At 39.3% G+C, this 25139-nt stretch overlaps 1 protein-coding gene across 1 annotated transcript in view; it reads left to right on the top strand.

The window, feature by feature from the left end:
• The first annotated feature begins 800 nt into the window (after positions 1–800).
• The window catches only part of HERC6 (HECT and RLD domain containing E3 ubiquitin protein ligase family member 6), a 50469-nt gene continuing 26130 nt past the window's right edge, over positions 801–25139 (top strand). Inside the window, exons 1-11 of the mRNA XM_081304787.1 lie at positions 801–1092; positions 2991–3150; positions 5544–5620; positions 6961–7188; positions 9522–9616; positions 14592–14719; positions 15820–15956; positions 16451–16518; positions 21087–21208; positions 21785–21844; positions 24742–24835. Of these exons, the coding sequence (XP_081160913.1) occupies positions 885–1092; positions 2991–3150; positions 5544–5620; positions 6961–7188; positions 9522–9616; positions 14592–14719; positions 15820–15956; positions 16451–16518; positions 21087–21208; positions 21785–21844; positions 24742–24835 (1377 nt within the window). The 5' untranslated portion in view covers positions 801–884. The remainder of the gene's footprint in view (positions 1093–2990; positions 3151–5543; positions 5621–6960; positions 7189–9521; positions 9617–14591; positions 14720–15819; positions 15957–16450; positions 16519–21086; positions 21209–21784; positions 21845–24741; positions 24836–25139) is intronic.

Raw genomic sequence — 25139 nt, 5'->3', positions numbered from 1 at the left:
TCCTCTAATCCCAGTGACTTGGGAGGCTGAGACACAGATGGATGGATCACGAGATCAAAGCCAACCTCAGCAATGGTGAGGCACTAAGCAGCTCAGTGAGACCCTCTCTCTAAAAAAATACAAAATAGGGCTGGGGATGTGGCTCAGTGGTCAATCCCTGGTACCAAAAAAAAAAAAAAAAAAGAAAGAAAGAAAAAGGGCTGAGCTCAGGGGTAAAGTACCCCAAGGTTCAATTCACGGTCCTAACAAAGAAATAATCAAAAACAAAACAACACAAAAACGTCTAATTCCTTCTTTCTCCATCCTCTCTTTCCTGCCTTATATTTCTTTATCTTGCTACTTGATTTTATACTATAAACTTATCTGTTTATGCTCTTTTTTCCCTCAGGAGAAGGTGAACATATCACGGAGGTCTTTCATTATTGCAGTTCTGATGTAAAACCAATATCTGGAAGAGAGTAGGCACTCAGATGCTATTATTATTCCACTTAGCATTATTCCAACACTAAATATATCATCTCTTGATTTATCCTAAAACATGGTAAATTTGCTGTATTAGTGTCACAAGTCACAGACAATAAGGGAGCTGAGGCACAGAAGCATTAGATAATTTGCCCACAATGGTACAGCTCGTAAATGGTTTAATTAGGGATGGAAATGTTTTTCCTGGAGAGTCCTCCGGGTTCTTCAGCACCTAGACCTCGGGCGGGGAGGTGGCAGGATGACGTAGGAGACAGGGTAGCGCTACTGGAGCGAAGTGAGTTGGAAGGCGGAGTGAGCCCAGAGCCGGAGCTGGACTGTCATCCATTCTTTCGATTTCTGAGAAATCAGCTCACACCCATCACCAGCCTTTGAGAGTGGAGCCGGCGGTCAGGGATTGCAGGATGTACTTCAGCTGGGGCGCTGGCTCCCAGAGGCGAAAGCGCGGGCTGGCACGGGGTCCCAGGAGCGCCAGAGGCGACCAGCTCCTGCAGGCGGCTAGCGGGGAGCGCCACTCTCTGCTACTGCTGAACCACCATGAGGTCCACTCTTTCGGGGACAACAGCCGGGGGCAGCTGGGCCAGAGGGGAGTGCCTCGCCGGGAGCGGCCAGGTAAGCCCCCGGGCGCAGGGAGGGGCCCTGCGCGCGGGGCTGGAGGGTATGGTGCACCTCCGGTCCGCCGGGCCACCTAGATGCCCAAAGTGCGCTTCCCGCCTCCGGAGCGCAATAGGTCAGTTTCATTTCCCCAAGCGCTTCTGATTTGTTTCGGTTTCCAGTTCCTGTTTCCTGCCAAACAGCAGAACTGACCTGGACCCCGCATCTCTGGACAGAGATGGGGTCCCTCCCTTGACTTTCCAGACCTGGATGGAGCTGGAGGAATCAGTTTATTTTGCAAACATGGTTTGTGGGTTAGACACCTGTAATCAGCCCAGAAATACGGGAGAGCTTTTATTTTGAAATTTAGAACCACAGAATAGCTTTTTTCGTTCTTGCTTTTTTTTTGTTTGTTTGTTTGTTTTTTGGTACCAGGGTTTGAACCCAGGGTCACTTAACCACTGAGCCACATCTCCAACTTGTTTGTTTGTTTTTGAGACAAGTTCTCGCTATTAGAACAGCATTTTCACCATTACTGATTGTTATGGAATTATGGGGGGGAAAATCACCTGTAACCCCAACACCCAAAGATAACTCCTAACATTTGTTGCCTTTTTCTCCTTGCCCATTTTTGTGTGTATGTATTTAACTTTTACAAAAGTCATGTCATTATACAGTTTTGTATTTACAATTCTGTAAATTGTGTCTTTCACAAATGTCATGAATATATTACCCTTTTATAATGTATTTTTGAAAATATTTTATTTTTGGTACTGGAGATTAAAACCCAGGGTCACTTTACCACTGAGAAACATCCTCAGCCCTTTTTATATTTTTATTTTGAGATAGGGCCTTGCCAAATTGCTGAGGCTGGCTTTGAATCTGAGATCATGCTTTAGTCTCCTGAGCCACTGGGATTACAGGTGTGTCCCATCACACAGGATTTATTTTATTTTGAGACAGGGACTCCCTAAGTAGCTCAGGGTCTGGCTAAATTATTGAGGATGGCATTGGACTTTAATCCCCTGTCTCAGCTTCCTGAGTTGCTGGGATTACAGATGTGCATCACCATGCCCAAGTGAAAATATATGTTAAATTGCTATATAATAGTTCAGGCTCATGCCTAAGTGAAATAAGTCAATTCCAAAAAAAACAAGAACCAAATGTTTTCTCTGATGAGCAGATGCTGATTCATAGTAGGGGGAAGGGGGAATGAAACATTCAGTTAAAGATCCTAGTTCCTATGGGCCTTGCCTACCATTGTGCTCACCCTTTTATCTGCTGTTAAAAGATAAACTTAAGAACATTAAAATTTTAAAGAGTTTATTTGAATATTTAGTAATTCATGAATTGGGCAACATCAGACCTTAGGCTATTAGATCCCACTGAGGGGGATTTGAAGGAATTCAAGATGGAAACATAAGGTATTTGAGGAAGCAAGGCAGAAAACTTGTTTGATTAAAGTCCTTAGAGGTCATCTGGCAGTTTCTGATTGGTTAAGCTTAAGTTTCATTTTTCTAGGCTGTGACCATCACTGAGTTGGGTTACATAGGAACCCAAGGCATTGCAGTATCTCAGCCAGATGGTGTCCCAGTCTATTATTTTCCCATGAAGTGATGTAATACACATTGAATTTATTTCCTTGTAGCATGGGCTCTAAGTTTTTATTTAAAAGACTGTTGGAGCCAGGCATGGTAGCACTTGACTGTAATCCTAGTGACTTGAAAGGCTGAGGCAGGAGGATCACAAGTTTAAGGCCAACCTTAACAACTTAGCAAGGCCCCATTTAAAACAAACAAAAACCCATGAGACTATTGAATGAGACAAAGAATCTAAGTAATACTACTTTTTGAAGGAAAGTTTTATTTCATACTTGTTAATTAATAATCTTGTGGGGGGGTTATTTTGTATTAAAGAACTAATTCAGGCATTGGCAACTCTATGTGTTGCTTTTGTGAGCTGCGGAAAGGAGCACTCTCTCGCTGTCTGCCACAGAGGAAGAGTCTTTGCATGGGGAGCTGGTTCTGAAGGGCAGCTGGGGACTGGAGAAATTAAGGAAATAAACTTTATACCTAAGTAAGTATTTCGATTCTTTTATTTGTTCAGTAATTTTGAGTACTGTGTATCAGGGACCATACAAGATGCCAGGACACAAAGAGAACTGTGAGGAACATAGTCCCTAACCTCAGGGATTATAGTATGGTCAGGGAAGAAGACAGGAAAAAAAAAATGTATGACACTAAATTTAAAGTCCCATGAAGGAAAAGGGCAGAGTGAATTGGAATGTGACCCATTGATCTTTAACCTTATCTGTTGGAATGTAACTGTGGGGACCCACGGGGACACCCAGAGTATGAGGATTATTTAATTTTTTCCCTCTTTGGCAGTGCTATAGATTGAAAACCCAGTGCCTCACTCATGCTAGGCAAATGCTCTACCACTGAGCTACATCCCCAGCCCCAAGATTATTTCAAAGTAAAAGCATTTGGACTTCAGAAGATGCAGAAAGTATCTTATCTGAACATCCTTTATCTGACTAAAGTGGAGGCTCTCCCAAATAAAATTGCCATGAACTCCCTTCTGTAGTTGTTTCCTGCAGATTCAGCCATTAACATTACCATCAAAAAGCCCCAAAGAAACTCCAATACTCTCCCATTGAACACACACACACACACACACACACACACACACACACACCCCTCAGGCTACTCTACAATAATAAGCACACATAAATACATTTTGTCTTTTCTCCTGTTAATCTATCTGTTGTGTTAATTTGCAAGCACCCGAAAATAAGTTGGAAGAGGAGTAGTTTCCTCCCAGTGCCATCTTTCCGCTTGTCCTAAACCAATTGGTTCTAATACTTAGTAAATGGTGAGAAATATCACATTTCCTCACAAACAGCTTCCCAGAGCAAGTATTATGACAAAAAGTTAGCTCTGAATTTTGTGTTCATGAATTACACACTTGGGGAATTTTTTAAAATGCCAGTTTTAATTTCAGGAAGTTATCTTTTGTTACCTCCTCTAGTCAAATATGAGATATCATGAGATTTGAGAAAATGAAAACTGACCTGCTAAAAGAAAATGATAGCAAATCTGGTTTTGCAGATCTAAACTGGCTTTATATATGATTTTAGAATTGGGCAGCAATCTAGACCCAAAGTGGTTACTTTACCCAACCATACGGACATGTGGAAACTGAAAGAGAGGTGGAGACAGCCTGCATCTGTGTGCTTTAAACAGTTTCTGTGACTGAGATTAGGCTACTTGTTTCAGAAGTAGGTTATGGTGTGATGTAGCTTCTCTTCTCATCTCAATTATTATTACCTATTTGCAGATCATTTACAATATGGCAGAAATGAATACAATATGATAACAGTGTTATTAGAAGTGAGTCTTAAAGCTTAGCTTTCTAAGTCAATAGTTTCAGGCATTCCATAAGAATAAATAGGGAGGGCTGGGGATGTGGCTCAAGCGGTAGCGCGCTCGCCTGGCATGCGTGCGGCCCGGGTTCGATCCTCAGCACCACATACCAACAAAGATGTTGTGTCCGCCAAGAACTAAAAAAAATAATAAATATTAAAAATTCTCTCTCTCTCACTCTCTCTTTAAAAAAAAAAGAATAAATAGGGAGTTAGGGTATAGTTAGGGAGTTAGGGTATAGTTCACTATGTATGAAAAAGCTTCGAAGCCAAATCCAAAATGTGTACAGATGCAGCTTTAGATCAAACTTAAAATGAAAAGGCTAGGATATGAGTCTGCTTCTATAACCTGATAACTGTTGACCTCTCTAGTTCCTTTAGGTTCAACCATATGAAATGGCTGATGGTTATTTCTTTCGGATCTACAAATGTGACAGTTTTGTATGATTCAATCCAGAGATCTCTCAGAACTTATAAGATGAAGACATGATCTAGAAATTCTAAAGCCTGTGCTCTATGTTTTGAAGAAGCTTGTTTTTCTTTTAGGCCAATAAGTAAATAATAAAAAAAAATTATATTGTGTATTGCCTTAAAGTCCAATACAAGTAGTGTTTGCATTATATACTGTTTTGGATTCTGTCCTGTATTTTTGTAAATGTTGATGTCATGTGAAAAACAGTTTGATATGATGTGATTTCTGCATAATGCTCTGAATGTCACAGTGAAGAAATTCAGTGAAGTGCAGGTAAACAGCAGGAGTAACTGTGACTCTTTTAAAGTAATCAAATGCCTATGATCTAATTAGTGGTGCACATGAATGGGCTAGGGGTGTGGCTCAATGGTTAAGCCATTCTGGGTTTAATCATTGGTACCAAGAACAGAGAGAGAGAGAGAGAGAGAGAGAGAGAGAGAGAGAGAGAGAAGGAGAAATAAAAATTTTTTTCCTACAACAGTGTCTTATATAACTGTAGATCTGTAATTTACCTGGCAACTCACCCTACCTAAATAAGGATTTATAGTAGATTTTGTATTATTTTTATTATAGGAAAATAAATGCTCTAGCTGACATAAAAATAATACAAGTTTCCTGTGGACACTACCACTCCCTGGCATTATCAAAAGGTAAAAATCACATTTTGGAACTCTTGAATGTCATTTGGAAGTAGTTTTCAGAATGATAACTGTTGATGTTGAATGGATTGGGGTTCATTTTAGCACATTTAAAAGTTTTTAACTTTCTAGATTTCATTAGATATGTTGTTCTTCATGTTGTTTTGTTGTTGTTGTTATTGTTATTGTTTCAAGTTTCTTTGTTCTGACTGTGCTTTAAATAGTGCCTTGTTCTTATCTTCTCATAAGAGGTCATCCCAGCTCATATCTGATTGGCCAACTCCCTTAGAACTTAGTAGTAGTTTTATTTCCAGTCCTTGGCTCTTTATGCTGAATGGCTTGTCTGCACTGGTAAACCAAGACAAGGGGCTATTTGTTTTTTGTGGGTTTTCTTTTTTTTTTTTTTTACCTAGATCAAAGAAAAAAAGTCAAAATGTCAAAATTATGACCTCCACATTTTGCCTACTAACCTCTCCCATACTGTTCATCCTCAATCCAAATTTCTTAAAAAATATTGGGGAGGAAAATCTTCTCCCCTACCCTCCTATGTTTAGTGTCCGGGGGACTTTGAATTAAATGAACAGAAGACAGATTAACAAAGGAAGGGCATCCAATTTTTATTAATCTTTTTGTACACAGGAGTTCACAGAAACAGAAATGAAACTAAAAAGAAGTGATTAGACTCAGGGACCCATATGCAACTTTAACAAAAGAAAAGGAGTTTGGGCTTCAAGGGAAAATAAGTTATGAGAAAGTGACTAAAAAACATATGGGGAGACTAATGGAAGATAAGGGCTATTTTAGTAATTTTTTTTTGTACAGATTCATCTCCATGTCAACTCTCCACCTGCTGTCCTCTCCCCAGGGTGGGAAAAGCAGACAGCTTCACAAGAGAAATTTACACCCTGTTCTTTTGCACATCAGGGGAGGGCAGAGAACTCTTCCTGCCTCTGTTGATTCTTAGGTGCAGCTCAAATAATCCTTAAGCCAGGGCTAGGAAATAAAGCTCAGGGGCAGAGTGCTTGCCTAACATGCACAAGGTCCCAGGTTCAATCTCTACTATTGGGCTCCAGCCCTAGTATGGAGAACAGATGTTCTCATCAAACAGAAAAAGTAATTAATTAATGTATTAAAAAGTAAGTAATTAATGTATTAGATGATCATGGCATTCTTTCCCCAGTATGTATGTAAATTAAAATATAATGTTGAACACGTTAAACGCATGGAGTTTTGTCAGTTACACCTCAATGAAGTGGGGGGGGGGGTGAGGGATTTGTAGGATTAAGTAGGTTCTACTTGAATTTGGTATTCCAGTATGTGCAACTCTGAATTTGTTTTCTTTATTTTTTCAGATGGCCAAGTGTTTTCATGGGGAAAGAACAGCCATGGTCAGCTGGGCTTGGGGAACAAGTTCCCCTCCCAAGCCAGTCCGCAGAGGGTGAAGTCCCTGGAGGGCATTCCGCTGGCTCAGGTGGCTGCAGGAGGAGCTCACAGCTTTGCCCTGTCCCTCTGTGGGACTTCATTTGGCTGGGGAAACAACAATGCAGGGCAGCTGGCCCTTAGTGGGAAAAATGTCCCAGGTGAGGAAAGTCTGGGGGCAAGCTGGGCAAAGGGCAGGGGCAGTTTCCAAGGCTAAAACAGGGGTTCCCAAACTGTGACACATGCAATCACCTGGAGAGCTATTTTATTTCCTATTTCCACAAACTTAGTGCCTTAAAACAACACAAAGTTATTATTTTGTTGTTGTTGTTGTTGTTGTTTTTGTTTTTGTTTTTTTCTTTTGCAGTGATAGGGATAGAACTCAGAGCCTTCTGTGTACTAGGCAAGTGCTCTACTGCTGAGCTGCAACCCCAGCCCTTATAATTATCGCCTTACAGTTCCAGAGATCAGAAGTCTGACATTTGGACTCACTGGGCTAAAGTCAAGCCATCAGCAGGGCTGCCTTCCCTCGTGGAAGCAGGAGGTGGATCCCATTCCTCAGCTTTTCCTGCTTCTGTGTCCCCCTTGTGTTAATTACTCTGACATTAACAGCCCTCTTTTGGCTTCAGAGCTAGTGGTGGCTGATGAAGTTTTTCTTAAATCACATTATTTTGATATTGACTCTTCTTTCTCCCTCTTCTTCAAAGGACCCTGGTGATACCACTGGGTCTACCTGGATCATCAAGCTAATCTCCCCGCCCCCTTCTTTTATTTTTTGGTACTTGGGATTGAACCCAGAGGCTCTTAACCACTGAGCCACGTCCCCAACTCTTTTGAGACAGGGTCTTACTGAGTTGCTTAGGGCCTCACTAAGTTGCTGAGGCTGGCTTTGAACTTATACTCCTCCTGCCTCAGTCTCCTGAGTCGCTGGGATCCGGTGGTTCTAATCTCCCTATTTTAAGGTCAACTAATGAGCATTTTAATTCTCTCTACTTCCTTAACTCCCCTGTGCCATGGAACCTGACAGATCCAAGGCTCTGGGATTAGAAAGCAAGAGACCATTTTTCTTTGCAAGGCCATTATTCTGTCACCACAGGATCCCTTTAATAATCTTGATGCCTTGGTTAAACTCCATACCTATGAAATCAGAATTGAAAGGAAAGTGACCACAACACTCGGAGCAACCAAAAGATCTTTATTGCAGCAGTGCAACAAAGAGAAAAGAAAGAAGGAAAGAGAGAGAGAGAAAGAAGAGAAGAGATGAACAGGGAGAGAGCAAGAGCAAGAGAGAGACGGAGAGTGCGCGCAAGAAAGATAAAGAGCAAGAGAGAGAGAGAGAGAGAGAGAGAGCAAGAGAGAAAGAGCAAGAGAGAGAGGGGCCTGGCAGGAGGGAGTTTTTATAGCCCAAATCTAATGGGGCCTCTGGGTCTGCAAGCTGCCTTGTTGGCCCAAGTGGGGTTGAGTGCTCAGCCTTGAGCGGGACTTGACACAAACAGGTGATAAAGGACCAGATAGAGGGGGGTTTGAGTGTGTGGGCTATCTTGCAGCCAACATCTGTTCAGCCTGCCCTGCAGACAACACAGTTCAGCCTGCTCTGCACCCAACAAGAATGTCTTGGGGTGAGAGCCAAGCTTCAATCATTGTTAAAGATCTCCCAGGGGATTACAATGTGCAGCACAATTTGGAAACCACTGGCTTAGTAGACTACTAATGTTAGGGGAATTAACCAGTCCTTCTAGACAAAACTCTTCTAAATGGTAAAAACAAAACTCACCAAGAAGTCTGCTCCAGGAACCCTGTCTTCCCTGTTCAATTCTTTGCATTTGGCATATATATACTTAACACCTATTATGTGCTAGTACTGTGCTGAGCATTTATATCTCATTTTATGTAACACCCTTAATATGATGTAGCTTCTCTTCTCATCTCAATTATTATTACCTATTTGCAGATCACTTACAATATGGCAGAAATGAATACAATATGTTAACAGTATTCTTAGAAGTGAGTCTTAAAACTTAGCTTTCTAAGTCAATAGTTTCAGACATTCCATAAGAATAAATAGTTTCTGAATAAATGCTAAAGGACAGCTCCATTTTTTTTTCCGTAATAGTTTTCACTAGGCATGGTGGCACACACCTGTAATCCCAGTGACTCAGGAGGCGGAGGCAGGAGGATTTAAAGTTCAAAGCCAGCCTTAGCAATTTAGCGAGGTCCTCAATAATTTAGCAAGACCCTGTCTCAAAATAAAAAAAATAAAAAGGGTTAGGAATATGATTCAGTGGTTAAGCACTCCTGGGTTCAGTTCCCAGTATTAATAAAATCAATACAAAATAGTTTTCTTTCTGTTTTATGCCCTTGAGTATGCACTTTAAAAATTATGTTAATGAATTGTAAGATAACATGAAAGGTATTACTAGGAATACAAATATAAAAACTCATGAAATTCTGAATCTGTTTCTCAAACTCTAAAAATTCTGCTTTCTTCCAACAGAGCAAAGCTACAAGCCCCGTTCAATTGGTGCACTGAAGAATCTAGGTGTAATTTATATCAGTTGTGGTGATGAGCACACTGCAGTGCTTACTCAGGTAATCCAAAATGTGTTGCAAATTTTATAAATCCCATAGAAAGATTAACATCTGCTGAGTAATCTTCCAAGCAAGATGTCTAGGCTACTATAACAGTATACCATAGACTGGGTGGCTTAAAAACTATAGAAATCTATTTCCCGTGGTTCTGGAAGTTGGGAAGTCCAACATCAAGGTACCAGTAGATTCATGTCTATAGAAGACAAACTTTCTGGCTCATAAATGAGCATACTTTTGCAATGCCCTTACATAGTGGAAGGGGTGAGGGATCTCTCTTGGGTCCTCTTTTATAAGAGCACTAATCTTATTCATGCTAGTTCTGTCCTCATGACTTAATCATCTACCAAAGACCCTGCTTCCTAATACCACCATGTTGGAGGTAGGATTTTAGCATATAAATTTTGCGACATAAATGTTCAAACTATAGCATGATGTGTATATCAATATCTAGACATATCTATTCAATATATAGATATCTCAAAAGGAGAAGTGAAGCAAATATAAATCATATTTTCAAGCTCCTATAATAAAAGCTAATTTCAGTATTAGAAAATATGTTCAGGGCTGGGGATGTGGCTCAAGTGGTAGCATGCTCGCCTGGCATGCGCGAGGAGCTGGGTTTGATCTTCAACACTGCATAAAAATAAAATAAAGATGTTGTGTCCACTAAAAACTAAAAAATAAATATTAAAAAATTTTTAAAAAGAAAGAAAATATGTTCAGATACCTACTAAGTTAGAGTAATGTAGGAACTAATCTTTTCAGCAATTATTCATTGACAGTGTAGTTCCTTTTTTATTTTTTAATATTTATTTTTTAGTTGTAGTTGGACACAATACCTTTATTTATTTATTCATTTTTATGTGGTGCTGAGACTCAAACCCAGGGCCTTACACGTGCAAGGTGAACGCTCTTCTGCTGAGCCACAATCCCAGTGCTCCCCCTCCCTTTTTTTTTTTTTGCTTACCAGCAATTAAACCCAGGGTGTGGGGGAGGCTTAACCACATAACCAGCCCTTTTAATTTTTTTTTATTAAGTATAGTACCTAGAAATTTTTTTTTAAATTTTATCTGGGCATGATGGTACACACCTGTAATCCCAGCAGATTGGGAGGCTGAGGCAGGAGGATGGCAAATTCAAAGCCAGCCTCAGCAAATCAGCAAGGCTCTAAGCAATTCAGTGAGACCCTGTATCTAAATACAATACAAAAAAAGGAAGGGGGCTGTGGCTCAGTAGTTAAGCACCCCTGAGTTCAAACCCTGGTACCAAAAAAAAAAATTTTTTTAATTTTTTTAAAAATATTTTTTAGTTATTGATGGACCTTTATTTTATTTACTTTATGTGGTGCTGAGAATTGAACCCAGTGCCTCATGAATGCTAGGCAAGCACGTTACCACTGAGACACAACCTCAGTCCTTTTTTTTTTTTTTTAAATTTTGAGATGGGGTCTTGCTAAGTTACTGAGTGTAGCTTTGAACTTGAGGTCCCCCTGACACAGCCTCCAAAGCTGCTAGGATAACAGTAGTGCTGCACTGCACCCAGCAACAGTATAATACTACAGATAACAATTGTTATGGAAGCTACCAAGTAATTTTTATAATTCTCAATAGTTCACTTTATAGACTTTGTTTAGTTTCTTGCTTGGCACAATTATGACCCATTATCATGAATTTTTTTTCTCTACTTCTTGTTCTGGCCATGGAATGTATTCCAGTGAGTGTATTCTTCCTGGATCCGCAAGGAATAAACTTGAAAACCATTTGTATACTTGAAATGCTTATTTAAAAACTGTATACTGCACCTAGCGGCTTGGGAGGCTGAGGTAGGAGGATCACAAGTTCAAAGCCAACCTTAAAAAGTAAAAAGGGATAGGGATGTGACTCAGTGGTAAAGCACCCTGTGTTCAAGCCTTAGTACTGTATCAAACCAAACCAAACCAAATAAAACAAAACTGTATACTCCAAATGATTTTTTACTTTATGTCTTACAAGTCCTGAGACTCAACCCAAGAACTTCTTACATACTACTAGGCACGCACTATACCTCTAAGCTACATTCTTAGCCTGCCAAGAAATTTGAATTTTCTGTTTTTTGTGGGGGTTTTTTAATATTTATTTTTTAGTTGTAGTTGAACACAATACCTTTATTTATTTATTTATTTATTTATTTATTTATTTATTTATTATGTAGTGCTGAGGATCAAACCAGAGCCTTGCACATGCTAGGCGAGCACTCTACCACTGAGCCACAACCCCAGCCCTGTATTTTCTGTTTTAAAAGCATGTCTTAAATTAGGAAACTGTTAATTGTTTGAATTGTCTTATTCTTTTTTTCTCATTCATTCTTTTTAATTATATGTGACAGTAGAATTTATTTTGATATATTTATACAATCATGGAATATATCTTATTCTAATTAGGATCCCAATGAATTATATTATCCTTAGTTGAGAAAGCTGGAGTTGTTTTTAATCATAAAATCATCTTTTGAAAATAATATTTTAAAAATGGTGAGATAAAGCAATGCTGTGCTTAAATGTTGGTGTTACTCTTGAGCCAATTAATTTGTCCACCCATTCATTCAACAGATATTTGTTAATTGCTTTCCATTGTTGTGATAAACTACCTAAGAAAATCAACTTAAGAAAGAATGATTTAAGGCTGAGGATAAAGCTTACTGGTAGAGTAGTTACCTAGCATGCTCAAGGACCTGAGTTTGATCCTAGTATTGGAAAAAAGAAGAAAAGTTTATTTTGGCTCACAGTTTCAGAGGTTTTTAGACCATGCTTTCTTGGCTCTGTTGTTTCTGGGCCTGTGGTAAGGCAAGACATCACAGCACAGAGCATTTGTGTTGCAAGGGGGCAAAATTGCGACTTATGGATTCGAGGGGAGAAATAAAGACTGTCCACGTGCTTCTGCACCTTTCAATGCTTTATTCACTCAAATTACTCAATACAGTTCACTCTATAGGTTCTTAATAAAGAAAACGACGACAATCCTTAATGCTAGGCACTGCAATAGACATAATCAATTCACAGCAAACAATTCTAGATTAATTAATTCACAGCAAGCAATTCTAGATTAATTCTAAGCACTGCAAAACGCACTTAATCATGACAGGCTAATGACAGACATTTCCTCTGCATGCTAAGTTCAAAAGTCTTAAGCCTTAGGCTTTATGTCCAGCAGATGCACACTCCTCAGACTGTGGTGATCAGGTCCTGAACCAAGGCAGGCTTTTCCTGGCGTGGAGTGGATGACTTGTTAAGGAGAGGGTCCTAGGGAGAAGTTGCAGCTCTCACCAGGGTCCAGAAGAGGCCGTAAAGTTTGAGAGCAGTAAAGATCACGCAGAGGCTCAGGAAACGATGACAAGTGATGGAATGTCAGGTCCTCATCAGGCTCTCCAGCTCCAGTGCATCCTTGTTTCAGTTGGCTGAATCCCTGTTCATTTGCTCTATTATTTATACTAAATTTGGGGGGTTTTTTTGACCACCCTCTTTCAATCCTTATCAGCTACCACCGATTTCTCAGTGACATCATTTACCCTGGGATAAGAAACATCTGGTGGTCTCCACCCTGATCTTCTCACCTTTCCCTTTTATCAGGAGAGGACAGCCTGCCAGGGGCTTCACTCTGTTTATCAGGGTGAGGGGAAGTAACTTGTTTGAGGTCATACTGGAGGGATCTGTAGGTGTGCCTGGTGAAACTGCAGGTTTCAAACTGGAGTTTTTAAAATGGAGTTGCTTAGGCTCAGGCCTAAGGCCATCCTAACAATGTGGTAGAACAAAGCTGTTCAATGAAGTAAAGAGAGAAGAAGAGTCAGGGACAAGATAAAGCCTTCAAGGGCATACCCCCAAGGACCTACTTCCTTCAATACTATACCCTATCTCCTAATTTTCCATCACCTCTCAATAGCCCATTAAATTATGAATACATCAATGGATTCACCCACTGATGATATTAGAACCCTCAAGACCAACTTACCTTCCAAAGGCCTCACCTCTGAACAGTATCTCATTGGGGACCAAGGCTTCAACATGTGAGATTTGGGGCAACATTTCAGATCCAAACCATAATAAAAGACTTTTTTCTTTCCCCAGCTTTATTGGGATAGAATTGACAAAAGTTATGTAAATGTATAGTGTGCAAAGTGATGTTTTGATGTGAAATGATAATCATAATCAAGCTCATTAATATATATGTATATAACCTTAGATAATTATCTTGTTATGTAATGAGAATCATTACGATCTACTATCTCAACAATTTTCAAGTGTATAACAATTAGTATTAACTGTAGTCACCATGCTGTACAATACATATCCATAGTGCCTTGATTTTAAGGGCATGTCAAAGATTTTGTGTGTCTAATGTTGTAAACTCTATGCTCACTGTAATATATAACAAAGGGGTCTGGGGTTGTGGTTCAGTGGTAGAGCACTTGCTTACCATGCATGAGGCACTGGGATAGATCCTCAGCACCACATAAAAATAAATAAGTAAAATAAAGATATTGTGTCCATCTACAACTAAAAAAATTTTTAAAAAAGAAATAACAAAGGACCCCTTCCATATATGTAGAGATTATATTTTACATATGGTTCTCCTACAAATTCTTTTTTTTCTTCATTTTTTTTATTAGAGCATTATGATTATATTTAGTATTTGGATTCATTTTGACAAAGCAGTACATGTAAAGAATTTGATCTCGGGGCTGGGATTGTGGCTCAGTGGCAGAACGCTTGCCTTAAATGTGTGAGGCACTGGGTTCGATCCTCAGCACCACATGAAAATAAATAAATAAATAATAAAGGTATTGTGTCCATCTACAACTAAAAAAATATTAAAAAAAAAAGAATTTGATCTCAATCCCCATCATCCCCCTTTTTCCTTTTCCCCTATGATAATTAATCTAGAGGCATTTAATTACTTTTTTTTTTAACATGAAATTTATCTGGTTCCTCCTTTTAAAATAGGATGGGCGAGTATTTACATTTGGAGACAATAGCCATGGACAACTAGGACACAGTACCACTGCCAAGGCAAGAGGCCCACAACTTGTGAAAAGAATTAAAGGCTTAGTTTCACAGATAGATTGTGGAAGGTAATAGGCTGGTTTTATTTTAAACATGGGTGGAAAATGTAATGTTTTATTCCTTAAAAACAACTCATAAAATCTCTTTTTTCGGGGGTGGGGGGGGCGTGCACTATGGATTGAAACCAAGGGTGCTTAACCACTGAGCCACATCCCCAACGCTTTTTTTTTAATTTTTAATTTTGAGACAGGATCTTGCTAAACTGCTTAGGGCCTTACTAACTTGCTGAGGCTGGCCTTGAGTTTGTCATCCTCCTGTTTCAGCCTTCTGAGTTGCTGGGATTATAAATAGTATCAAACTGTGAAACTCTAAAATATGGGACTGCTTTCCCCAAACTTTCCCCCTTCCTGGTACTAGGGATTGATCTCAGGAGTGATCTACCACTGAGCTATATCCCTAGCTCTTTTTGTCTCAAGTGTCTTGCTAAATTGCCCAAGGTGGGCTAGAATTTATGATCCTTCTCCCTCAGCCTTCCTAGTTGCCAGAGTTATAGGTGTGTACCACTGGATCTGGCTTGACTGCTTTTTTTATAGAGCATTTTATCCTGAAAATTTACCTTTTTTCAAATAGTTTAACTTACCAACTTTTTTCTTAGACATTTAACTCATTTAATAAGAAATTATTAGAAGTCTGCTTCTAATAGAACACCTTACTAGAAACTGGGGGTGGTGGGCTGCTTGATAACAAAATTGTGGTGCTTGTATGCTTGAGTTGTTAAGACAAAATTAGTCTCATGCTTGTAGAATATGATGAATATTTTGCATATGAATTCAGACTTTTGCATAACATAATTATGAGGGCATTTTTGAGTATTTAAATATCTAACCCAGTGCATTAAGAAAACAAAAATAAAAATATTTGATTTAAAGCACAAATGATAGAAACCATAGTAAAGGGTTATCAATAACATTTTATCTTTAATGTTGGAATAAATTAATACTCACCATCTGTTTAGCTACATCAGCTGGTGCCCTCTAACACTGATGTTGTGATAAGGAATCTAGGTACTTAGTAAAGGTAGTTCTATTGTTTTATATTAGAAAAAAAACTATCCTTCTCAAAAACCATGAGAACCTTGGTCTTTGTTGTCTTGTATTCTCTCTTGCAGTTATCACACCCTTGCATATGTCTATACCACTGGTCAAGTGGTATCTTTTGGTCATGGACCAGGTTGCACAAGCAGCCCAACCCATTCAGAAGCCACAACAGAGAACTTTGACATGAGCTGCCTGATTTCTGCCAGTGGTATGAATTGTCCCACTGATTCATCATTCTGTTAATGCCACTAAAGAGGAAACAGTATTCAGCTTCCTTCAAAGGAGCCCATAGAGCTAAGCTTCCTTTAGTACTTTTATTGCAAATTTGTGCATTTCTTCTTTTGCAGTGATTCCTGGAGTAGTTGACAATCCTTCCTAAAAATGAAGATAATACAAAGGAATTATCTTATAGATTATTTATCAGATAGATTTCTTATCAGAACAATATACTTTTATATATTTAATCAAACCTTTTCTAAAGCACATGAACCTGGATTTATTATGCAAATACTTGGAAAGCTAAGTTTGTAATTAAAGTATATATGATATTTAACCTTATCAAAATTAATTTTTTATGCTGTTTATACTTGAAATTCAGGGAAGTATATAGTGCCCATAAATGAATTAATTTGGCTTGGTTATATATCAGATTTATCTTTTACTGCTAACAACTCGAAGCATGGGTTTCTGACTTTCTTTTAGACCTTGTGGATAGTCACATCAAACACATTTTTGCTGGAACTCATGCCAACTTTGTGACAGTTCATCAGGTACCTAGTATACTTTGTTTCTTTTAAACTTTGCTTTTTCCTTTAGATTTCAGAGCAATATTTGAGGCATTATATTATTCACATGTATTCAGATTTCTTACTAAAATAATAAGGTCTTTGGTTAGGATGCTTTTGAAAAAGTATTATGTCATTCTCATTTCCTCATTTGCCAAAGTTTCTAGCAGATTTGACCTGCAAATTCAAATTTATTGCCTTTGTACTTTTTTTTGGGGGGGGGAATCAAACACAGGGGTGCTTTACCATTGAGCTACATCCCCAGCTCTTTATATTTTTTATTTATTTCCTTGAGAAAGGGTCTCACTATGTTGCCCAGGCTATCCTCCTGTCTCAGCCTTCCAAGTCATTGGGATTACAAGTGTGCACACCATGCCCAGCCCTTTTTACTTTTTATTAGTAAAAATATTAGTGATGGTAATGGCAGTAATGACTAATTTTAATTGTAGTTATGTATCAGGCACCAACCAAAGTCCTCTAAATGGATCAACATGTTTAATGCTCAGATAAAGTCAACTGTCAGGTCCAGTGGATATTATTTGCTCCATTTTATAGAAGGAAAAACTGAGTCAAAGAAAGAGCATTGAAGGCAGAGGGAACCACACATAGAAAGGTCCTGGGGCAATACTAAGTTTGGTATGTGTGACAAAGAAGGCCCGTGAGGCTGAAGATAATAAGAAAAAATGAAGAGTTGTATAAGATGAAGCCAGTTATATGAGAAGGTTTCATTTTGAAATGTCCTTGTAGAGGTGATCCAAAGACTTAGATGTCAAAGCCGGAGCTCAGGGGAGATGTTGACAATGGAACACAATCATGGAAGCTATCAAACTGTTGATGGTATTTAAAGCCAGGGGCCCAGATGAAAAGTCACAGGGACTATATCATCAATAACGACTTCCAGAAAACATGCCTATTCTCTGTCCAGAAGAGAAGAGGAAACTGCAAGAAGCACTTGTGCAGAGCCCTAGTTCCTATTCCATGGATGTGAAATGCCCAGGATGTTATAAAAACTACCTTAGTCTTCAGCCATGTGCAAATGGCAGTTTTAGGTGTTAGCTGTTCCACTGTCCACTGCCAACACGTGGAAGGAAAAGCGAGGCTAACAGATGCTCCTTCAGGAAAAGGCATCCTCTTGAATCAAGATGTGTTAGAAACTATCCCAATAAACACATTTGGAATTCAAAAGAAAAGGCCGGGCATGGTGGTAGGTATCTGTTGCCACAGCCACTCAGGAGGCCGACAGGCAAGGATCACTAGAACCCAGGAGATCAAGACCAGGAACATAGCAAGACCCTGTCTCAAAAGAAAAAAAAAAAAAAAGAAAGGGAAAAAGAAAGATCACCCAGCTAGAGAAGGCACAAAATCAAAGTGACTAATACTGTAAACATGACTGAGAGGTCAAGTAGGAGTGGCGCAGAGCTTATTTTTGCTCTGGTCCAACTGGGTTCCAGAGACAGGGGGAAACCTGACTGGGGTAGAGTGGATACAGCATAGGAGGGGAGGAAATGAAAACAAAGACTCTGACAATTTTTCCTTTTTAAAAAAATTGATTCTTTTTGGTTATACATGACAATAGAATCCACTTTGACATAATTATAAAAGCATGGAATATATCTTGTTCTAATCCAGTCCCCAGCACCTCTCCTTCCCCTTCCTGCCCCCCACAAGATTGTGACAATTCTGAGAAGCTTTGATATGAAGCAGAGTACAGAACTACGTCCCAGAAGCAGAATTCAGTGCAGAATTGAAGAATTTGAGCAGAAATAATTATCTCATTGTAATAAGGAACAGTGCAGATGAGGGTAGGGCCATGGTGAGCAGGGGATAGTTCTTGCCTGGTCCCTTCACTTTTCTCACTGATGAACAAGGCAAGGTCCTCAAGTAAGTGTGAGAGAAACAAAGGCATGTGCAGGCTTAGGAGGAAAAGGAAAGAGTGCAATATTTGTCTCAGAGACTGAGAAAATACACATTCTCAGAAATTACTAGACAGTATCAAATGCCCAAATGAAATCTGTGGTCCTAGACTTCAAGTGCAGTCATTCAGCACAGTTGTGTAGTTGTCTCCAGTGGTATCAGGCTGCCTGGATTTGATTTTGGAGTAATCCAGACTTGAGGTTAACTATAGGTGGAATTTTTCTAGCTAAGTATGTTAGGAAAGAAACAAAAGAGAGACTGGAGTGCTGAACCACAGAACCTCAGCTGGGTAAGGAAGACAGGAGGGTGGACAGTGAACTAAGGATAGGGTCGAAGAATGGGAGATCCCAGAGCATCAAGGAACCTGGGACCAGGTTTCACTCGAAAAGAAATTCATCAGAAAGATGGTATGGGGGCCAGGGGGCCAGGGGGCCACGGGCGCATGCCTGTAATCCCAGCAGCTCGGGAGAGAGGCTGAGGCAGGAGGATCACAAGTTCAATGCCAGCCTCAGCAAAAGCAAGGCGCTAAGCAACTCACTGAGACCCTGTATCTAAATAAAATACAAAATAGGGCTTGGAATGTGTCCTTGAGTTCAATCCCTGGTACCCCCACCAAAAGAAGAAGAAGGAGAAGGAGCAGGAGAAGAAAAAAAGATGATATGTGATGGTCAAAAGAGAATATTTTCAATAGAAATTTCAAACATGGAGAGTAATTGATGATTACGAAGTCCAGCTTATCATTCATATATAGGGCCATGACTTTCACTAGAGTGAGTTTGTATCCCAGGAATTGTTTGGCAATGTCAGAAGACATTTTAGGTTGCCGAGACTGGAGAGGGGAGGTGTGTTTTGATGTGAAGAGCAGCTGCTACTGGCATCTAGTGGATAGGGGCTGGGAATGCTACTAAATATCCTACAATGGATAGGACTGCCCTTCAGAATAAAGAATTATCTGAACCATAGTGTCAGTTGTGTCAATTTAGAAACCCTGACCCAGGACATAGGTGGCTGAGGTGAAGATGAGGAAAAGCATAGAGCTAAGATTAAGAATCAAGATGCCTATAATTCCAGCCGCTCAGGAGGCTAAGGGAAGGAGGATCACAAGTTCAAAGCCAGCCTCAGCAATTTAATGAGGCCGTGAGCAACTTAGCAAGCCCCAGTCTCTAAATAAAATATAAAAAAGGGCTCGGGATGTGTCTCGGTGGTTAAGCAGCCATGGGCTCAATCTCCGAGACAAAAAAAGAAAAGAAGAAGAAACTAAGGTGGAAGACAGATTGTGCTCATCAGTTTTGATACTGCCAAGCATGAGGACAGGAAGAGTGGCCACAGGAATGGTGATGGTGAGGAAACAGCAAAGTGCTCAAGTTTTCATGAAAGAAGGGAGTCTGATGCCACATACTTCAGAGGAGCTGAAGATTTCAAAACAGAAAAAAAAAAAAGTAGCATTAAGTGCCCATAGGGAGAAACTCATTATCCTAAGATTCCTGGGATGTGGGAGAAAATGATTTTCATCTTGATCAAATTACAGGAGAGACCCAAGACTCAGACAGATCAAGAAACTGAAGGGAGGGGCTGGGGATGTAGCTCAATGGTAGGACAGGTGCTTGGCATGCAGGAGGTCTGCAGTTCTATCATAAGGAAAGCCCAGAGAAGTAGGTATAGTTATTCCATTTCTTTATTATGGCAAAATATATGTAACATTAAAGTTGTCATTTGAAACTTTTCTTTCCCTTGGTACTGGGGATTGATCCCAGGGCACTTTACCACTGAGCTACATCCCCACACCCCACAACCCGCTTTTTTTTTTCTTTTGAGTCAGGGTCTCATTATATTGCTGAGGGCCCTGCCAAGTTGCTGAGGCTGGCCTTGAACTTGCAGTCCTCCTGCCTAGCCTCCAGAGTTGCTGGGATTGCAGACATGCGCCACTATGCCTGGCAACCATTTTTAAATTTGCAGTTTATTGGCATTAATTATATTTACAATGTACAACTATCACCACTATCCATCTTTTTCATAACCCCAAATAAAAACTCTGTGTTAAATAATAATTTCTCATTCCCCCTCTCCTCAACCCTAGGCAACTTCCACTTTCTATCTTTATAAATTTGCCTAGACATTTCACATAAGCAGAATCATGCAGTATGTACAATATTTATTGTTTTTAATATCTCTTATTTTACTCAGCATGTTTTCAGAGTTTTTCTAGAATGTCATTTTAAGACTGAATAATATTTCATTGCATATATATTCCTCATTATTTTTTAATTCATTCGTCTGTTGATAGACCCTGGGTTATTCTGGTCTTTTGGCTATTGTGAACAGTGCTGCAGTGCATGTTGGTATACAAGTATCTGTTTTGGTTTGTTTTTATTCTTTTGTCTTATCCCCCTAATCCTTTTTTTTTTTTTTTTTTTTTTTTTTTTTTTTTTTTTTTTTAAATGATGAAACTAAGGTTTTAGAATAAGCAAAGAGGCCCAGAAAAGGAAGTAGAACAGCTGGGCCAGTTTTACCATTGCTCCACCCCCGTGCCTGAGAGGGTGGAGCCTGTGGATCACGTGCACAGATGCTTTACTGTATTGTTTATTCCTCGGCAAGTGTGTGTGCTTTCCTGATCATCCTTGTTTTTTCCTTCCTGGGAGGATGCTAGTTCAACAAGCGTTTCCAAGAAAATCCTGCCAGAAATAAGCCGAATGAACCAGTCCCTGGCAGAAAAGTGGCTAGCAGTGAAGATCGGAAGTAGTGAATATGAAGTGGCTAAAAGGTGACTGTGTCTGATTAAGTATAAACCAATTTCGTCTATTTCTGAAGTGTCGGTCATTTTGTTCTAGATACAAGAAAAAGCATTTGACTTTATCATGAGCAAATTTGCATTTGACCATGCTTCTAATCCACCACTTCTTAGTTTATGGATAGTCATTGATGTACTCTGTCACTCATCTTTTCTTCAGTATAAATAAGAGATGTATGGAGAACGTACACTATCCCAGCTACCTCTCTAGGTGAATAAGATACAGGAATGAATCAAAAAAAGCTCACCAACCCTCCAGGACGTTGAACTGTTTTAGGATCTTCTTCATTTATTCTCTGGAGAGCTGGAGTTTGGGTCTTCAGAATGAGGGATTTTATTCAAATGTAGATGACTGGAAGAAATTAACTATAAAGGGTTTTGGCAGTATTCAGCAATAATAGGTACAAAGTACTGTACCTAGAATTTGGGAGACTTAAGAGAATAGTTTCATTAATGATTCCATGACATCTGTTATTTATTCAGACATAGGAAGACAGGAGGCTTGCTTCACAATGTGTTTTGACTTAACCCCTGTTATTAATTTTCCAGTGAAATTGGAGTAATATTTTCATCTCCTGCTTGTCTGACTGCAAGCTTTTTAAAGCAAAGGTAATACTTCTATGAGACTTACCTTCACTTAAAATACTGTGAAATATTTTAAATGAAATGTGTAGAGTCAGATTAATGTGTGAATATTACTATCAATGCAGATTTCAACATAGAGAACTCCAGAGGTTGTTAGTTATAGAATTCTTCCATTTTAGCAAGGAATCCTCTACTGGATCACTGTAAGTCATAATTAACGTTGTTCACTTTTCTCCACACTGCTTTCCTTTTTATCCAATTGGAGGGAATGGTGTTTTTTCAGGATCTTTGTGACCACCATCAGCTAAAATCTAACATTGCCTTGGTACTTAGAAACTGAGAATTCACTTCACGCTTAGCACTGTGTGGGACTAATAAGGAAAATAGATCTTATTTTGTTTTTTAACTCATTGATTTCTCTCTTATTTGGTTTAATACTTGGTTAAACCAAAGTATTTGGTTTAATACTTGGTCTGATTCCAGTAGTTTCAGCAATTCCTTTAATGCTTACTATTTTAACTTTATAGGTCTGCCCCTTCCTTGGAGGGCTCCTGGGTGGCACCTGGGTGTGTGAGGGAGGAGCTGGAGGAATAGCAGGTGTAAAGGGGTCTTAGGCTGCCCTCTGCTGCCTTGGAAGGCTGTTTCCCTGCTGATCTGCAGCTGGTGTAACTCATTCTGGTTTTCTTTCACCTGGTCAGGTCCTGTCCCTTCCTTAACATGGTTTCAAGTTGGCTCACTGGTTCAGAAGACATGTTTGATCCTTTTCTGGAAACTAGGCAGTCCTGACTTAACCCCTGTGCTTTTCCCTTACACAACCCCAGGCAGTTCCATTGGGTTTTTGTTGTTGTTATTGTCATTTGGGGTTTTTTGTTTGTTTGTTTTTAATATTTTTTATTTGTAGATGGACACAATACCTTATTTTGTTTATCTAGGGGTTTTGTGTGTGTGTGTGTTATTTATTTATTTATTTATTTAATGTGATGCTGGGCACCAAACCCAGTGCCTCATGCATGCTGGGCAAGCACTCTGCCAGTGAGCTACATCACAGGCCAGTTCCAATCCCAGCTGCATTCTAAGTAATTTGAGGGACTAGAAAGTATTGGGTCCCAGCAATGTCATCAGGGAACTAGAGAAGCCCAGTATCTTTCTAGAATCCAAAAAGCATTCCTATTCATCTGTACTTATCCTAGCCAAAGGCAGAAGAGAAATCTAGACACCGCATCTCTTCTCCCCCTGACTGTCCTAGACAAGGTGTTCTTTTTCTTCCAGCCTCAGGCTCATGCTTACTGGATGTAGGAGAATCTTTTCCTACTCTAAGAATATTGAAAAAGTTAGGCACAGTGGCAAACTTTTTTTGGTACTAGGGATTGAACTCAGGGGCACCTTAAATCCCCACATCCTCACATCCCCAGCCCTCTTTATTTTTTGAGATAGGGTCTCACTACATTGCTTAGGTCTTGCTAAATTGCTGATCCTTCTTCCTCAGCCTTCCTGGTTGCTGGGATTACAAGCCTGTACCCAAGCAGGGTGCTTTTGTTTTGTTAATCAGCTTTTTGTTGATTTAGTTCCTAGATCAGCCAAAGAGCCCACATAAGAACTGGGGTGGGGTGAGATAGATGGGCTCTTTTCCTCCCCTGTATTATCTTTCTACAGCAGAAAAATATCTGGGCCCACACAGAGAGTGACATAAGTGACATACTTTTAAGTGCCAAAGGCTACAAATAAGAAAGTATTTTTAAGCAGGAAAAATTTACAATTAGAACTTGCTTGTATATTCTAGCCCATGTGTGTATTAAATATATATATTCCGCCCCCTCCCTCACCACAAACAACTAGAGATTGAACCCAGAGTTGCTGTACTACTGAGCTATAGCCCCATCCCTTTTTTATATTTATTTTGAGACAGGATCTCACTAAGTTACCCAGGCAGGCCTCAAACTTGTGATCCTACTTCAGCTTCCCAAGTAGCTGGGGTATAGGCGTTTGCTACCATGCCTAGCTCCTAATATTACTGTTGATCTGTTAATCTAGAAAGCATGTTTCTTGATAATGCATCATTTTAAAAATAATATTAGACTTTTTGAATTTTGGCTCTTCAAACATCACTAAAACAACCTGTTGATAAGACACCACACCTGGACAGTCTTTCGTGTGGGAGCAGAGGACTGTGGGCTTGATGAGAATTGGGAAAATATACAAAGATCCTGGATAGGTTTGAAACAGCAAGGCAAGGATTTTGAGATAAAGGAGTCAAAGAATCCTACAGCCAAACTATTTGTTGATGCTTTCCTTTGAATCATTAATGGTCTTTCCAGATTTTTCTATGAATTGTTAATGAATCTTCTGGGAAGTTTTCTGCTATAAACAATCAAGCCATTTCCCTGTAAAGTCACTATTACTTCATCAGTGCACTGCTAAGGAAAACAGTGGAATTGCAAAGTTGTGTAAATAGAAATGGCAATAATGAGGATACTGGGTAGTTCTAGTTTTCAGTGTGCAAACTAAGTGTTGGGGGGTAGCCAGTTTCAGATCTCATACTCAACATAAAATCTTGCTAGAGTTGGAGATGCAGTTTAGTGGTTGAGTGCTTGCCTCACTTAAGTACCTGTGTTCAATCCCCAGCACTGGGGGTGGCGGGGGGGGGGGGGGGGGGACATCTTACTAATAGTGTAGCTCAAACTTGATGATGTAACTAATAAAGAGGTAGTAATGTATTACTGTCTTTTAACAGAAAAATATAAAGTTTGTAAAATTAATTGTGTCAAGTAAGTTGATTATTTTGAAAGGAGGTAAGATAAAAGTTTATATTTTATATGTCATAGGTTTGTCATAGATATATTTCTTGTCAATACAACAAATAATAACATATGAAGTTTAGAAATACCCTTTTCCATCTTTTTATTTTAACATTCTATTTAAAGAGGAACTGAAGAAAGGATTTCCATTTATGTGGACTTACAAATGGCAAGAGATATCTTCAAGAAGATAACAAAAAAGGAATGGATTTCTTCCATGGTAATAACCAATACTTATTTAAGAAATAGAACAATAGGATTTCTTTACAGGAATAAATGTGATTGCAGTTTAGTTTTGTGGGGAGCTAAGTCAGAGACTTGTTTTCATTATGAAGTTACTATTTCTAGACACTGCATAAGATGCTACCATTTTTTTATTCGATCATAAAATATACAATGGACACAGTATTTTTATTTTCTGTATGAGAAAAGCAAATGCTTGAGAGTCTCCAACATGATGCATGAGAAGAGCATTGGTTTGGGAAGCAGGGTAGCCTTGTCCTGGACTAGCATGTTCTCTACTT

This window comes from Spermophilus citellus (genome assembly GCF_964194105.1).
Source record: "Spermophilus citellus genome assembly, chromosome: 8".
NCBI classification, from domain to species: domain Eukaryota; kingdom Metazoa; phylum Chordata; class Mammalia; order Rodentia; family Sciuridae; genus Spermophilus; species Spermophilus citellus.
The sequence above is the reverse complement of the archived record's forward strand: the minus strand, read 5'-3'. Positions and strand labels throughout refer to the sequence as shown.